The sequence below is a fragment of the Brachionichthys hirsutus genome, chromosome 8, assembly GCF_040956055.1.
Source record: "Brachionichthys hirsutus isolate HB-005 chromosome 8, CSIRO-AGI_Bhir_v1, whole genome shotgun sequence".
Classification (NCBI taxonomy): Eukaryota; Metazoa; Chordata; class Actinopteri; order Lophiiformes; family Brachionichthyidae; genus Brachionichthys; species Brachionichthys hirsutus.
In genome coordinates, this window is record NC_090904.1 from 1,484,291 (window position 1) to 1,497,447 (window position 13,157).

At 49.1% G+C, this 13,157-nt stretch overlaps 3 protein-coding genes across 3 annotated transcripts; 2 read left to right on the plus strand and 1 right to left on the minus strand.

The window, feature by feature from the left end:
* The first annotated feature begins 1,425 nt into the window (after window positions 1-1,425).
* Window positions 1,426-5,608, plus strand: npepl1 (aminopeptidase like 1). The gene is made up of 12 exons (XM_068742471.1): window positions 1,426-1,656; window positions 2,437-2,622; window positions 2,755-2,925; window positions 2,995-3,084; window positions 3,182-3,263; window positions 3,360-3,502; window positions 3,648-3,725; window positions 4,061-4,161; window positions 4,254-4,377; window positions 4,474-4,650; window positions 4,756-4,866; window positions 4,994-5,608. Exons 1-12 carry the CDS (start codon window positions 1,507-1,509, stop codon window positions 5,150-5,152), a joined length of 1,572 nt encoding a protein of 523 aa, XP_068598572.1. The 5' UTR covers window positions 1,426-1,506; the 3' UTR covers window positions 5,153-5,608.
* Window positions 5,609-6,181: 573 nt separating this feature from the next.
* Window positions 6,182-8,736, plus strand: ctsz (cathepsin Z). Its single transcript, XM_068741951.1, has 6 exons — window positions 6,182-6,388; window positions 6,938-7,101; window positions 7,172-7,351; window positions 7,424-7,574; window positions 7,865-8,027; window positions 8,161-8,736. Exons 1-6 carry the CDS (start codon window positions 6,261-6,263, stop codon window positions 8,284-8,286), a joined length of 912 nt encoding a protein of 303 aa, XP_068598052.1. The 5' UTR covers window positions 6,182-6,260; the 3' UTR covers window positions 8,287-8,736.
* Window positions 8,737-8,748: 12 nt separating this feature from the next.
* On the minus strand, window positions 8,749-13,100 carry nelfcd (negative elongation factor complex member C/D). The gene is made up of 15 exons (XM_068741952.1): window positions 12,973-13,100; window positions 12,398-12,507; window positions 12,161-12,270; window positions 11,917-12,026; window positions 11,713-11,820; window positions 11,473-11,625; window positions 11,031-11,161; window positions 10,762-10,927; window positions 10,550-10,684; window positions 10,330-10,469; window positions 9,907-10,021; window positions 9,731-9,826; window positions 9,505-9,645; window positions 9,105-9,234; window positions 8,749-8,985 (listed from the first exon to the last, which is right to left on the minus strand). The coding sequence occupies exons 1-15, from the start codon at window positions 13,027-13,029 to the stop codon at window positions 8,951-8,953; spliced, it is 1,737 nt and encodes a 578-aa protein (XP_068598053.1). The 5' UTR covers window positions 13,030-13,100; the 3' UTR covers window positions 8,749-8,950.
* Window positions 13,101-13,157: the final 57 nt, after the last annotated feature.

The window sequence follows — 13,157 nt, forward strand, 5'->3', positions numbered from 1 at the left end:
CATGTATGAGTAAAATATCACACCAGTGTAGTCCAAAGTTTCCAATCGCACGCACATACAGCGCATCTCCGTGAGCAGGCGTGGTCATGCGTAATTCCTTTCATGTGTGTCATAGACAGCTCTTTGTTCACCGTCGACTCGTTCACCAGTAGCAGCGCTTCCCTAGCAAACAAGTTGACTTTACAAAATGAAACCATGAATGAATTTGACCTGCGACACGGCCCTCTCCACCTCGTTTTAACTTCCTGGCTCAGAAAGCCTCAGATGCCTGAAGTCTAGCAGAATGCGGGGATGAGTGTGTGCAACTACAAATGGTATTTTTCATATTAGACCCTCCTTTTGGTATACTTAAATGATCTAACAGGTGCTGTAAACCTTTATGCAATATTTATATAGATACATTATTCTCATATCATGATTTACTGAAGTTACATATCAGTGTAGTAAATTCAAAGGTTAGTAAAGTTATAGTTATAGAGACTACCTTATAATGAAGGTAACCTAGTACTTCCCAAATTATTGAGAATTAACCTCAGGTCAATATACTGTACTTTTGGTTCGATAAAAAGCACATTTTGAACTGGATGTTATGAAAAAGCTATTTTGAGGAAGAAGACAAAAAATATTGTTTTACGTTTTTAGTGTGAAAGTCTTGCATCCTTAGAAAATGTGTCATTTTCATGCATCGATGCAATTCATTTAACTTTTGAATGAGTGTTTGATTAGTTTTCTTAATTGTACTTAAATGCACAGTATCATAGTATATACAATACGTCACTTGAAATAATTTTTTGTCAAAACTGAATTGTAGTGATCTCTGATTCAGTTTCGAAGGACTGAAAGCTGACTCGAGGTAAACATGTTTCAGGCATCGACGAGGAAAGTGTTTCATGAGATCAAACCGCGAGAGAGATTCCGTTCAGTAATCTCACTCGAATACTCGAAAAATAAATGAAACATTTTGAAGTTATTTTTTGCATTTCCCATTTCAGTTCATGACAAGGTCATCAACATGTACTTCTAAAGTACATATTGATGTTTTATTACATGATATTAAATATGGATATTGTTATAATGATTCAATCACTTAAAACGAAAAAAAGAATTGCACTCGATTGTCCAGGATTATCCCTTCTGCCCTAATATGGCTTGTAATATTTGTATTTATTTGATGTGTGAATTATCAAATGTGCCTGAAGTTGTGCGCCATCCTGAACCTGATGGTAGAATGAGGATGTCATGCTGGCTTATGTTTTCACACAGGCTTATTAAAAATGCACAAAAGCAAATGTTGAGCTTTTTTGAATTTCAAATATGAGGTGTAAAGATGGTGGATCTGGAATGAGGCTTTTATTTTGAAAGCGCTGCTCCAGAGGGACCTGCATCCTGTTTTTCTCTTCTCTGGCCCAGGAGCCACGTCGTGACGTCGGCCTGCGCTACTTTCCTTTGAGTTAGCTGGGAGCTAGTAGCTAGTAGCTAGTAACTAGCTAGCCGGCTGTCAGAAGAATGGTTAACGTCTCGCTGGAGTTTAAGGCTTCTGCCGGGGACTCCGAGCCGCAGAATCGCCCTGTGCTGATTATCGGACAGCAGGCCACCCTGCAGCAAGTGAACTGGAAGCAGATTAAAGGAAAACTGCAACCAGTCGTAACAAAAGAGGTAAATTATCAACAGCTAATGCTAGCGGTGTGCTACGCGAAGTGGCAAAATGATAAGGTTAGCGACACTGCTAGCTCTTTAATAAGTCCATACAATCCATTGTCTAGGATAATAAGATAAGATAGCTCTTAAAAAGTAGCGTTATAAGAAGGTAATAAGCGGTTTGATTAGCGATGCCTTTGTTTATGCTATCTAATTCTAATCTTTGGAAATGAAACAAATCAAACCAGCAGGTAGAGAAGCCTTTCTCTGTGCTATTAATTAAAGTCTAATCGAAATGAGAAACATTTTCAGATTGACCGATGAGGCTAAAGTCTAAACAAATTTAGTTTCCTGAGTTAAGTCATTCCCCCCCCCCAAGATCACAGGACTGTACGGCCACGAGGTGCCTTTCATATAAACTTATAAAGTCTAATATGGGCCTAAAATGTGTTTGTGTTTGTTTTCTAATCCCAAGAGTGTATTTAGGATTCAAATATCATCTTGGGAAGATAGGCGAGTGGCGTAGCCCGGGTTTATTCTAGCAGCTTTATTTAAATTGCTCATTTCAGTTGCCGAGTCTTCAGTTATCTGAAGAGGATTTGTTTAGTGATCGGTTAAAGATTAGCCCTCGTTATTACCTAAAGCACGTGACGACTCCGCCCGATCCGTAGTCCAAACCGCGTAGATGTGCGGTTTGCTATCGCAGGTCAACAACGGACCAAATGATCAATCAGTTGCAGGTTGAAGCCCTATTTACTGTATTCACGACTTACTTTCATTGATCTCACTTCTTCTCAGATCTGGCAGGCGGCTCTCGGCGCTTTGAACCCAAACCCCACGGACAGCTGCCCCCTGTACCTCAGCCATGCCGCCGTGGCTGCGCTTCCTTCCCACGTCAGCAGACACAACAGTCCGTCTTCTGCCCACTTTGTGTCTCGCCTGGTCCGGTCCTGCCTGCCTGGAGGGAACAGCCGCTGCATCGTGGTCAGTATCTGAGATTCAACAGTCTCAGGGCAAACGTGCCCTTCGTCGTCGTCCTCCTCCATCCCGCCGGGAGCTCTCTGCCCTCGGCCACGTCTTCCAGGCGGCCGATGTGAACGCTTGTTTCCTCTTCAGGTGGTGTGCGAACATCCAGATGTGTTCGCCTCCTCGTGCGCCATCGCCAGAGCCTTTCCCATCTTTTCTCGACGCTCCTCATCGTCGCGCAGGGCGGAGAAGAAGCACGTCACCGTGGAGTTCGTGATCGTCGGGGGAGACTGCGCTACTTTGGATGCTGCAGAACTTGAGGTACTGCGGTTTCCTGCTTAAGGTGAAGGGTCCGGCGTCATTGCCTGTAATAAATGATTCCCCGTTCAGTGTCTCGCCAACGCAGCGGATGGAGTCCGGCTGGCAGCCCGCATCGTGGATACTCCCTGCAATGAGATGAACACGGATCATTTTCTAGATGTGAGCGGAACAATTGTCTTGTTTTCAATGACTGTGGGGGCATTTCTAATGAGTCCCCCCCCCCCCCCCCCAGGCACTAACAACATTTCTGTGTTAGGAGATCAGGGCTGTGGGACGTGAACTTGGAATTACTCCAGTCATCATTCGAGGCGAGGAGCTGAACCAAAAGGGCTTTGGAGGTACTTTATTGGGTATTACTTCTGTGGAGAGTTCTTCCTGAAGCCGAATACGGATTGAGCGTTTTAAATCTTTTGGGATTTTTTTTTTTATCTCAGGCATTTATGGAGTTGGAAAGGCAGCAGAGTATCCTCCTGCATTGGCAGTTCTGAGCCACGCCCCGGATGGGGCGACCCAAACAATCGCGTGGGTGGGCAAGGGCATCGTGTACGACACCGGGGGGCTGAGCATCAAAGGAAAGGTAGCGCTGCTGTTCCCTGAGTTCTGAGGGTCAGAGTGATGCTTTTTAAACCACACAAAGCCCCCCCTCCCCCCCCCCCAACCTGTTCAGTGGTCTCCACGGATCAAATGTAGAGATTCATTATGTGTCGTCGTTGTGTTTGTAGACCACGATGCCAGGAATGAAGCGGGACTGTGGCGGCGCCGCGGCCATCTTGGGAGCTTTCAGAGCGACTGTTAAACAGGTTTGAGTATTCTTTTTTCTATCAAATCTCAAACCGGTTTTCGTCGACGTTTAGGAATTCGTGCCGCGACCGAGGCCACGCCGTCACGCCGCGGCTCCTGGCCAGATGTCTCGTGGGCGATGACATCTTGTATCTAATAGGTCGTCTTTACTGAGAAGTCGTAAAAAATTCTCTAGAAGATGAGGTTTCGACATTCAACAGCTTGACTCATGAGCCGAGAGGAGTGTGAACGTGCTTCTCATCGGGGGTCGGGATCTGAATCTCGCTGGTACGACCGGCGGATGAATGTATCTGGACAGGCTTTGATGTCGACCGTTCCTCTCCGTTTGCTTCAGGGCTTTAAGGACAACCTCCACGCCGTTTTCTGCCTCGCTGAGAACTCCGTTGGTCCCACGGCCACGCGGCCCGACGACATTCACACGCTCTACTCTGGAAAGTGAGACACTTTTTAACGACCCCCCCCCCCGACCCCCCTTTTTCCTGGCGCTGCGTCGGCATATGAACCGAGAACGTGATCCGTGTCTCCAGGACGGTGGAGATCAACAACACGGACGCGGAGGGCAGGCTGGTGCTGGCGGACGGAGTCGTGTATTCCAGCAAAGACCTGTCTGCCGACATCATTCTGGACATGGCCACCCTGACGGGGGCGCAGGTGGGGGGGGGCGCCTCTTACTGAAAGTTGCTCAACCTCCCGCTGTCACAGCCTTCGTGTGCGAGACCTTCTGTGCCGCTTCTGCCCCCCCCCCAGGGCGTCGCCACCGGGAAGCACCATGCGGCCGTGATGACCAACAACGAGCAGTGGGAGGCGGCCTGCGTCCGCGCCGGCCGCAGCAGCGGCGATCTCACCCACCCTCTGGTCTACTGCCCCGAGCTGCACTTCAGCGAGTTCACCTCCGCCATGGCCGACATGAAGAACTCCGTCGCGGTAGGTGACGGGGCGGTCGGGGGGGGGGGGGGCGTTGGTGTTAAACGCGACGCCCGTCGGCGGGGGGGGACGAGCTGACGATTGGCGTCCTTTGTGTTCCGGCAGGACCGGGAGAACGCCCAGAGCTCCTGCGCCGGCCTCTTCATTGGTTCCCACTTGGGCTTCGATTGGCCTGGTGTCTGGGTCCATGTTGATATCGCCTCGCCGGTCCATGCTGTGAGTGCCCTGCTGCGCTAACAGTGCGCCAGCAGTTTCTGCTCTGATCTGTACTGTAGAACAAATGAGAACTGGATAATAAGTGGATAATAAGTGGATAATAAGTGGATATTCTCCCCCCCCCCAGGGCGAGCGGGCCACGGGGTTTGGCGTGGCTTTGCTCATGGCCCTGTTCGGTCAGGCATCAGCGGATTCCATGCTCAACAAAGTGTCTCCTCTGGGCGCTGACTGCATTCTGCCCGAAGATCGAATGGAGCGTGACTGCAAGAGGCGAAGGCTGGTGTAGAGCGCCCCCGCCCCCCCCAGCGCACTGCCCAAACTGTTGATGCCACGACGTCCAGTTAAAGTTGGAACGCTGCGATCCAACTTCCTGCCTTTGATTAAAGTTGAATCGGCGAATCGGGTGCGTTATCGATGAGCGGAACAAAACGCGGGCTGTACTGATCACCTCCCGAGTTTCTACTCCGTTCATGTACTGCTCAGTTTTAGCTTTCAAACATCGAGCTGATCAGGAGACACTTTGAAATCATTGATACTCAATCGACAGCTATGATCTTCTCCTTATCGGGTTTTCCTGTTCTGTTTAGCTGTACTCTGTCTTTGCTGATTTTAGGTTTGAGTTCACTTTTAAAGCGTTTTAAAACGGCGTCTGACGTTAACTGTAAGTTCAAGCGTCGGGTTCCGGAATCTTTGTCCACTCCTGTGATAATCGTACTGTCATTCAATAAAGGAGACGACACCTGATCTGTGTGCATTTCATAGAACGCTGCAGAAATGCCCTTAAATGTAAAGATATGAGGTTTACTGGGTTTACTGGGTTTACTGGGACAGAGTTTTAGATTTAACCAGTAAAAACTAACTCAATGAAGTTCTCACCTTTGGGTTAACGTCACACACGTGACCAACAATCTGCTCTTTATCGTTTTAAGACATCTCGAGCGTTTTATAGACGGGGCATAAAGATCTGGACATGAACTCTTCTGACACTAAAACGTGAAACCGATGCTTTACTTCGCTAAATTCTATATTTAACATTTTATATTTAGGTTGCTTTCTTTCCTTCGGATGTGTCTGAGACCTTTTTGCCTTTTATACTAAGTTCCTCCGAATAACCTTTAAAAGTGGAACGCGGTTTGTTTCAGCCTTTTGTGCGTCATTAAAAACTGGCGGATACAATTTTGAGGTATTTATAATTATAGTTTAGTCGGTGGAGAAAAATGCTCTTCATCATCATCATCATCATCGTCATCGTCTTCTCGCTTCCTCCCCGGTCACGTGAGAAGCCGCACCACGTGATTCTCTGCTCACAATGACCGGAGAGTCGCTGAACGCACCGGTGATTTGAAGTTTTCCACCTGTCACGCCGCCGACGGTCGGTTCGGTTCGAGTCCCAGATGGCTCCGCTCCCTCCAATCGTCGCTCTGTTTTGGGCTTTGCTCGCTGGTGCGTTCGCGGAACCGTCTTTCCACCAGAAGCAGCCGTGCTACGTCCGGATGCCCGGGAGACACGACTTCGGACTCAAGTGAGTTTCTATTAAAAAAAAAATCATCCCGTTAAAAAGAATCGTTAAAAGATTCTGCCTCACGTAAAGCTGAGGTGACGTCACAGATAATACGTTTAAGTTGAGCAAAACATGGATTTTGGTACAAGTTTGTCAAAACCTTTTTTTCTTGAGTAGCTGTGGTCAAAAATCACCACTGAAACTATAAAACAGTTTTTAGTAGAATATTCCGTTTTCACCTGAACAGGTCATGGATGGGGAACAACAACAACAACAAAAGTCCTCAAACACAAATCTGGAGCTAAAATTGTTAAATTAAGAACTTGAAATGACCAGTATTATTCATCATAAGCGAAATGTAATATTTGACTTCTGTTGTGTATTTTATAACAATATATGCAGAGACCAATAAGTAGTCAGAGAACTAACCCGTGGTGAAGGTTTGCTTGGCTTTTTTTTCTTGATATGCGACAAATTATTAATCATCTATTAATTCTTTTTTTTTTTTTTTTACACGTTCATTAAGTGTTGATGACACAAAACTAATGTGTTTGACCTCTCTGTCCTCAGGACTGCTCCTCTTCCTCATGAGTACATGAACGTTTCCGATCTACCCGAGTCATGGGACTGGAGGAACGTGCAGGGCGTGAACTACGCGAGCTCCACACGCAACCAGCACATTCCTCAGTACTGTGGCTCCTGCTGGGCCCACGGCAGCACCAGCGCCATGGCGGGTGTGACTCAGAACTCGCTATTATTACCATCGAAGCCGTGCTGCGTCATTGGCTGATTTTTCCTTCTCAGATCGTATCAACATCAAACGGAAAGGGGCGTGGCCGTCAGCCTATCTGTCCGTGCAGCACGTGCTCGACTGTGGCGGCGCCGGCTCCTGCCATGGGGGGAATCACGGTGCAGTTTGGGAGTACGCCAACACACACGGGATTCCAGATGAGACCTGCAACAACTACCAGGCCAAAGACCAGAGTGAGCGCCTTGAAGTGGACCCAGAGTCCTGAGCCCACCGTCTGAGTCTTTGTTCTTTATCCTTCTGGACAGAGTGCCTACCCTTCAACCAATGCGGCACCTGCACCACGTTTGGATCGTGCGACGTCGTGAAGAACTACACGCTGTGGAAAGTGGGCGACTACGGCGCCGTCAGCGGGAGGGACAAGATGATGGCAGAGATCTACGCTAGAGGACCAATCAGGTTTGGAAAGCAACTGGTACCCCCCCCTGCAGACCCCCCCCGGGATGCAAAGAGCAACACACACAGTACTGATAAACCTGAGAGCTGCTGTGAAAGCGACCCGTTTGCACCTCGGCGCCCAGATTCTACCGCTTATTACCATTTCTTTGCTTACTTAGTGTGAAGGGTGAAAAGGGGAAGCAGTTGCGTGTGTGTGTGTGCGTGTGTGTGTGTGTGTGCGTGTGTGTGTGTGTGTGTGTGTGTGTGTGTCTAAGAGAAAGTAAATCGTCTGTGGTTTTTGCTTCCTCTAGCTGTGGGATTATGGCCACGGAAAAGCTCGATGCTTACGCCGGTGGCGTCTACTTCGAATATCAGGACGAGGCGCTCGTCAACCACATCGTGTCCGTAGCGGGGTGGGGAGTAGAGGACGGAGTTGAATACTGGATTGTGCGGAACTCCTGGGGAGAGCCGTGGGTAAGTCATTATTGAACAGAGGAAGAGGAGATGACTGGAGGAAGACGCGTTACTTAAGACGTTCACAGCCGGATGTGGATCGGCTTGAGATGAGGGTTAAATAGTGGCCGATTCATTTCCCTCACCTCCTCAGGGGGAGAAGGGCTGGCTCAGGATCGTAACCAGCGCCTACAAGGGAGGAAGCGGCAGCAAATACAACCTGGCTTTGGAGGAGGACTGCATGTTCGGAGAGCCAATCATCCCCAAAGGCGACGTGTAGAGACGGCACTTTCTCACGGCTCTCTATTCTGGTGATGGCTGGCACGCGTTTTATGTGCAAACTCTTAAAAAGGGAATAAGTATAGCTAGGATAGGCTGCAGCGACCCCCCCCCCGGGGGGTCGCCACAGCAACCCAACGTTCTCCACTTCACCCTGTCCTTTGCATCGTCCTCCCTCCCTACGTCCACATATCGAAAGCAGGATGAAAGGTTTAAGTGTGCCTTGCATGAATTTGAAGTACAGATTGTTTTTCCACGCAGTAATCTACGCATTTGTAAATCATGAATCAGTTATTAAACACAGCAGCCTCAGAAAAGCCGTCCTTTGTGTGTCCTTCATTCCACCTGGATTACCGTTAATCCCGTCGCCTAAGGCACCTTCAGCACGACCCGCTGGTCCACTCGATTGAAGGGCAGAGGATGTACACATCATGATTAAAAAATAAACGACCAACGCAACAAAGCACTTTCAGATTCTTATTTCAAAATGTCTTGAATGAACAGAAATTCAAATACGCAGGTGAAAACATTTAGCTGCGTCTTCAGAGGCTTCTCAGTTTGGTGTAACCGTTCCATCTTCGTAGCAAGCATTGGTTGTCATGACGATAAGCGATCTTTCCGTCATTACAGCCTCAGACGATGGCACTTTCAGTGTCTTCTCCGCGTCAGTTGATCATGATGAAATTCGACTTGCAATGTGCTGCAAAACGAAGAAGAAACGTGTCAACGCTTCGAGACGTTTACGCGATGATGACAAACGTAAACGGCCAATCAGTGCGCGACGGTCCTCGCCGCGTCAGGAAGCAGCAAAATGCGTACCGATGAACTCTGCAACGGGGTCGTGTTCCCCCTCCGAGCGGATGGTTCCGGCGATGCTGTCGTTCTCCAGGATGGGGAGAAAGAGCTGAACGAAGTCCGACGTGTACGGAGGTGCGATCACGTCCAGCACCTACGACGAAACACCGGCTTTAACCAGGACGCCGCGTGGACAGACCATAATACTCGCATGTATTCACAGAGAACAAAAGTATTCATACAAAGCCGTTCACAGCAGTAAAATGGTGGTTATTACATTTACAGCAGTATCGTAAATCATTCATCTGTACTCGTATAGCCCTTTTTGAATCTGGCTTCTTCTACTACGAGAGACGCCACGCATTGGGCATTAAGCCGTTAAACGCAGGCGGGGTTTGACGGGATCAGAAGCAGCCGTCATCACCTCTGTGACAAAATATCGAATGAGGGAGATGTCCGTGTTGAGCTTCTCCAGACACTTTCGAATGTAACCGACGACAGGCAGCACATAGCCCCGACTCAGCAGGTGAACCATTCTGTCCAGCAGGGTCTTCTTCAGTTCTAGCTGGGGGGGGGCAGTAGAACCACAGTCAGCTACGGAGTTACACATTAATAACGTCACCTTCATAAGAGCCATCAGAGTGACGCACCTGCTCCATGACGTCCAGCTGGGAGTGCTCCGTCTCAAACAGCTTGATGAGCAGCTGGAGGACCTGGGGGTGCAGCAGCTGGTGACACGTGCAGATCTGTGGGGCGGGGGGGGGTCCGTGAGCTTTGGGCTGAGACGTCTTAAAGAGCAAAATGTCGTATTTTAATGTTTCCATACCTCGTCCAATAAAGCTAAATGCACCGGGGTGTGATCGGTCTGCAGCTGGAAGTACCGAGGTTCAGATACCGTCCAGTCCACCCATTTCAACACCCCCATGGCGACGACCGGAAACCTGCAGACGAACACAAACGCACGGAGGCAGCAGAGACCAGCCGGAAGTTAGCAGGTTACCGGGAATGAATAAATCATTTCTTCTTCTCTGAGATTAAGATTGAGCTCATTTGTGTTTGGACACAAAGTTGTGTGATCGTTTCACGAGACCCTCGGTGTCAGAATTTAAAATGCTATTGGAAGCCGTGCATTTAATTTTTTTTAATGAAATAATTTTAACTTGACTTTGATCTCTGCTGTTGCCCAGGCAACACGCTTTGGAGATGGAGCAGCTTTTGTCTTTGGAAAGTCTGGCCGACGAAAGATCACCTGATGCATTGGTACAAAGTCCCGAGCTCGGCCACGAGCTCCGTGGCGCCTTTGTTCTCGTTGCAGCAGAGGTTGTGCACGGTCTCGATGGCCTTGGAGGAGGACTTCAGCTCATCTTTATTGATGTTCACTCGCTTGTTCTGGGATTGAAAAGGGAAGGAAGTTGAGGGAAAGCAACCCGCGTCGGACCCCCCACACGCGCCGCGGCTCCGCGCCGTACCTTCTTCCACGTTTCCACCACGCTGGCGGCGTAGGCCAAGATGTGGATGTATTTGTGTTTGTGGTCTTGGTTGATCTTTGAGCCAGGCTTAAACAGCGACTGCATGAACAGGTCGAGAAAAGCCGGGACTCTGATCTGAAGCGACAGATCATTACGGTTAGCGACATCGTCTTCGGCGCGCAGCGAGCACGTCGGCGCGGACCCGCCCTCACCAGCTCCACGGGAGGCGGGTCCATGCTGCTGAACATCTTGAACAGAACCGTGATGTCTGCGGGATTCAGGGCTCCTTTGGACAGCATGGCGCCCAGCGCCTGGCAGGCCCGCGGATACGCCGCTGCTGTGCCGAGCGCGAGCGTGATCTGACTGGCGTCGTGGCCGCTGCGATTCAAACCGCAAACGCTGCGTTAAACATCATCAGCGGGAGCTGCGGTCGAGTTACCGGGGGCAACCGGGACGGACACACGGGTGAGAGAAACGTTACCGCTCGTGCGCAGACTTCTGCACCTCCTGGCCGATCCGACGGACGGCCGAGCCGCCCTGGTCCTCCTGAGCCAGGATGGACATCATCGCCTGGGCGAAGAGGTACGTGTGCTCGCCGTGACAAACCATCTTCTGTGGGGGAGAGGAGGAACAACATGATTTAAAGCTAAAAGGCAATCGGGTCAAACTTTATTCCATTAAACGCCACGAGAAGAATGAAGGTCTACCGTTAGTCGTACCTAAAGAGGACAAAACATTTGTACTTTTCACATTTGAGGTACGATTTGATTCAAACGTGTGTGACTTTTTTATTATTTCAAACAAATGTGCAGCTCTTAGATCCAGACTCGAGTACCGGTACCGTAAGCACGCCGGCGTGACGAGTCGCACCGCGGGTCAGTCTGCGCCTCTCTGACGACGCAGACCAGCGCCGTTAAACTCACAGCAAACTCCGGCAGATTCTTCTCAAGGTTTTCTTCTCCGCCGTCCAACAGCGTGGCCAAAGATGTCCTCAGTACGCGAGAGAAAACCTCCAGCTGCTGGCAAGCCGTCGACACGCTGGTGATCTCGCCCTGATAGCCTGCGTCTGAAATGAGCTACACACACACACACACACGCTATTCAGGCAATGCAACAAACACGTGACTCTGAACCCGCGTTCCTGTCGGCGCCACCGGTTTTACCTTCACGGTGAAGTTGAGCATCAGGCAGTCTGGATGAGCCTCCGCCAGCTTGTAGAAGAGATCTCTCCACGTCGTGTGCGCGATCATCTGCTCCAGCCAAGCAGGAGTCTGAAAGCAGAGGATCCATTTAGTTCACACCAGCGTAGACAATACAAGCTTTCGCTCAAGACGTTTAGGATTTTTGACTTGTTTTAATAATCTCACCTCTCCCTCCACCGTGAAAATGGAATCCGCTTTCTGAGGGTCAAAGTGTTTTATCAAGAGACTCTTGAGGTGATTTTCTACTCGCTCTTGAACCTGAGCAGGCTCTACACCTGAATAAGTGAATTACAGATTAATGACATCATCGGGTAAGGTTCTGAGGAATGCACGGGGATATTTTTTTAGAACAGCAATGATGAATCCAGCGCCAGAAAATGGAGCAGGGTGCGCCGATAAGTTCTTGTACCCATCAGAATGAGCCACTCTGCCAGCAGATTAACGGTCTGAGCCACAGCAGAGTAGTTTTCAGAGAGAAGCTGGATGACGTGTTCAGGAGAACCACCAGCGAGGAAATACCTGGGGGGGGGGGGGGGGAGGGGGAGGACCCACATCATCGTTTCTGATTCACTTGCGTAAGCACTCGTCTTTACATGTTTGCATGCTTCATGAAATACGAGGTTCGCTTGAGAAAGGAAGTATTTACGTTTTAAGCGTGTTGAAGATAGTCGGCTCCATGATGTAATCCCTGCTGGAGAATTGCTGCAGGCAGGTTTCCTGGGTAATCCCGTTGTTCTTCCCATCCCCGTAGGCTTCCTGAAAGACAAACAAGCGCTTAGAAGAGCAGGAAAAGGATGCTTGAAATGCCAAATGACACACTGTCGTTCCTCAACCTGGAAAACAACTCAAAGCATTAGAGTCGTGCGTTTAGCATTAGCAGTTTGAGTTTATCAACAAACAAAACTTCCCTTGATGGTGGATGTAAAAACTAAAATCTAGATAAAACCTGTTATCTTCCAGAGTGGCATGAAAAGCATTTAAATAAATATGAGTGTGCGTTATCTCACCATTGGCCATATCTCTGCCCCTCTCTGTGGCAAGAACATACAGTCTCCAACTAAATATATATTAACCCCTTTATCAAGTTTATTCTCTGGATCTCGAGCCAACTATTTATAACGAGCAAAGTTCAAGTGAGCGCGGGTCGGTGTTCCTCCGCACAGCTAATGCTACATAGCTAGCTGCCGTCTCAGCAGCCACACAGCGACAAGTCCCGCTCACCGAGTTCCCGTCCTTGCTTTCCCAGTCTCCCGCACAGCTGTACGTTTCGTCGTCCATGACGACGGGATGGAAGTAACGCAAAAATAAGGCGTTATTCACAAAAGTAACGCGACGTGAGATCTGCGCCTTGTGATGATGCTTGAAGCAGCTAGCTAAAAGAGGCTAACAACAACAGAAGGAAAATG

Coding starts and splice junctions, on each gene's coding strand:
- nelfcd (XM_068741952.1), bottom strand. CDS start 13,029: ATGGACGACGAAACGTACAGCTGTGCGGGAGACTGGGAAAGCAAGGAC. Junction 10,470..10,549: donor TGGTGGAAACGTGGAAGAAG/GTACGGCGCGGA, acceptor TTTCAATCCCAG/AACAAGCGAGTGAACATCAA. Junction 8,986..9,104: donor CCCCGTTGCAGAGTTCATCG/GTACGCATTTTG, acceptor TTCGTTTTGCAG/CACATTGCAAGTCGAATTTC.
- ctsz (XM_068741951.1), top strand. CDS start 6,261: ATGGCTCCGCTCCCTCCAATCGTCGCTCTGTTTTGGGCTTTGCTCGCT. Junction 7,575..7,864: donor TACGCTAGAGGACCAATCAG/GTTTGGAAAGCA, acceptor TGCTTCCTCTAG/CTGTGGGATTATGGCCACGG. Junction 8,028..8,160: donor ACTCCTGGGGAGAGCCGTGG/GTAAGTCATTAT, acceptor TCACCTCCTCAG/GGGGAGAAGGGCTGGCTCAG.
- npepl1 (XM_068742471.1), top strand. CDS start 1,507: ATGGTTAACGTCTCGCTGGAGTTTAAGGCTTCTGCCGGGGACTCCGAG. Junction 2,623..2,754: donor GGAACAGCCGCTGCATCGTG/GTCAGTATCTGA, acceptor TTTCCTCTTCAG/GTGGTGTGCGAACATCCAGA. Junction 4,867..4,993: donor TCGCCTCGCCGGTCCATGCT/GTGAGTGCCCTG, acceptor CCCCCCCCCCAG/GGCGAGCGGGCCACGGGGTT.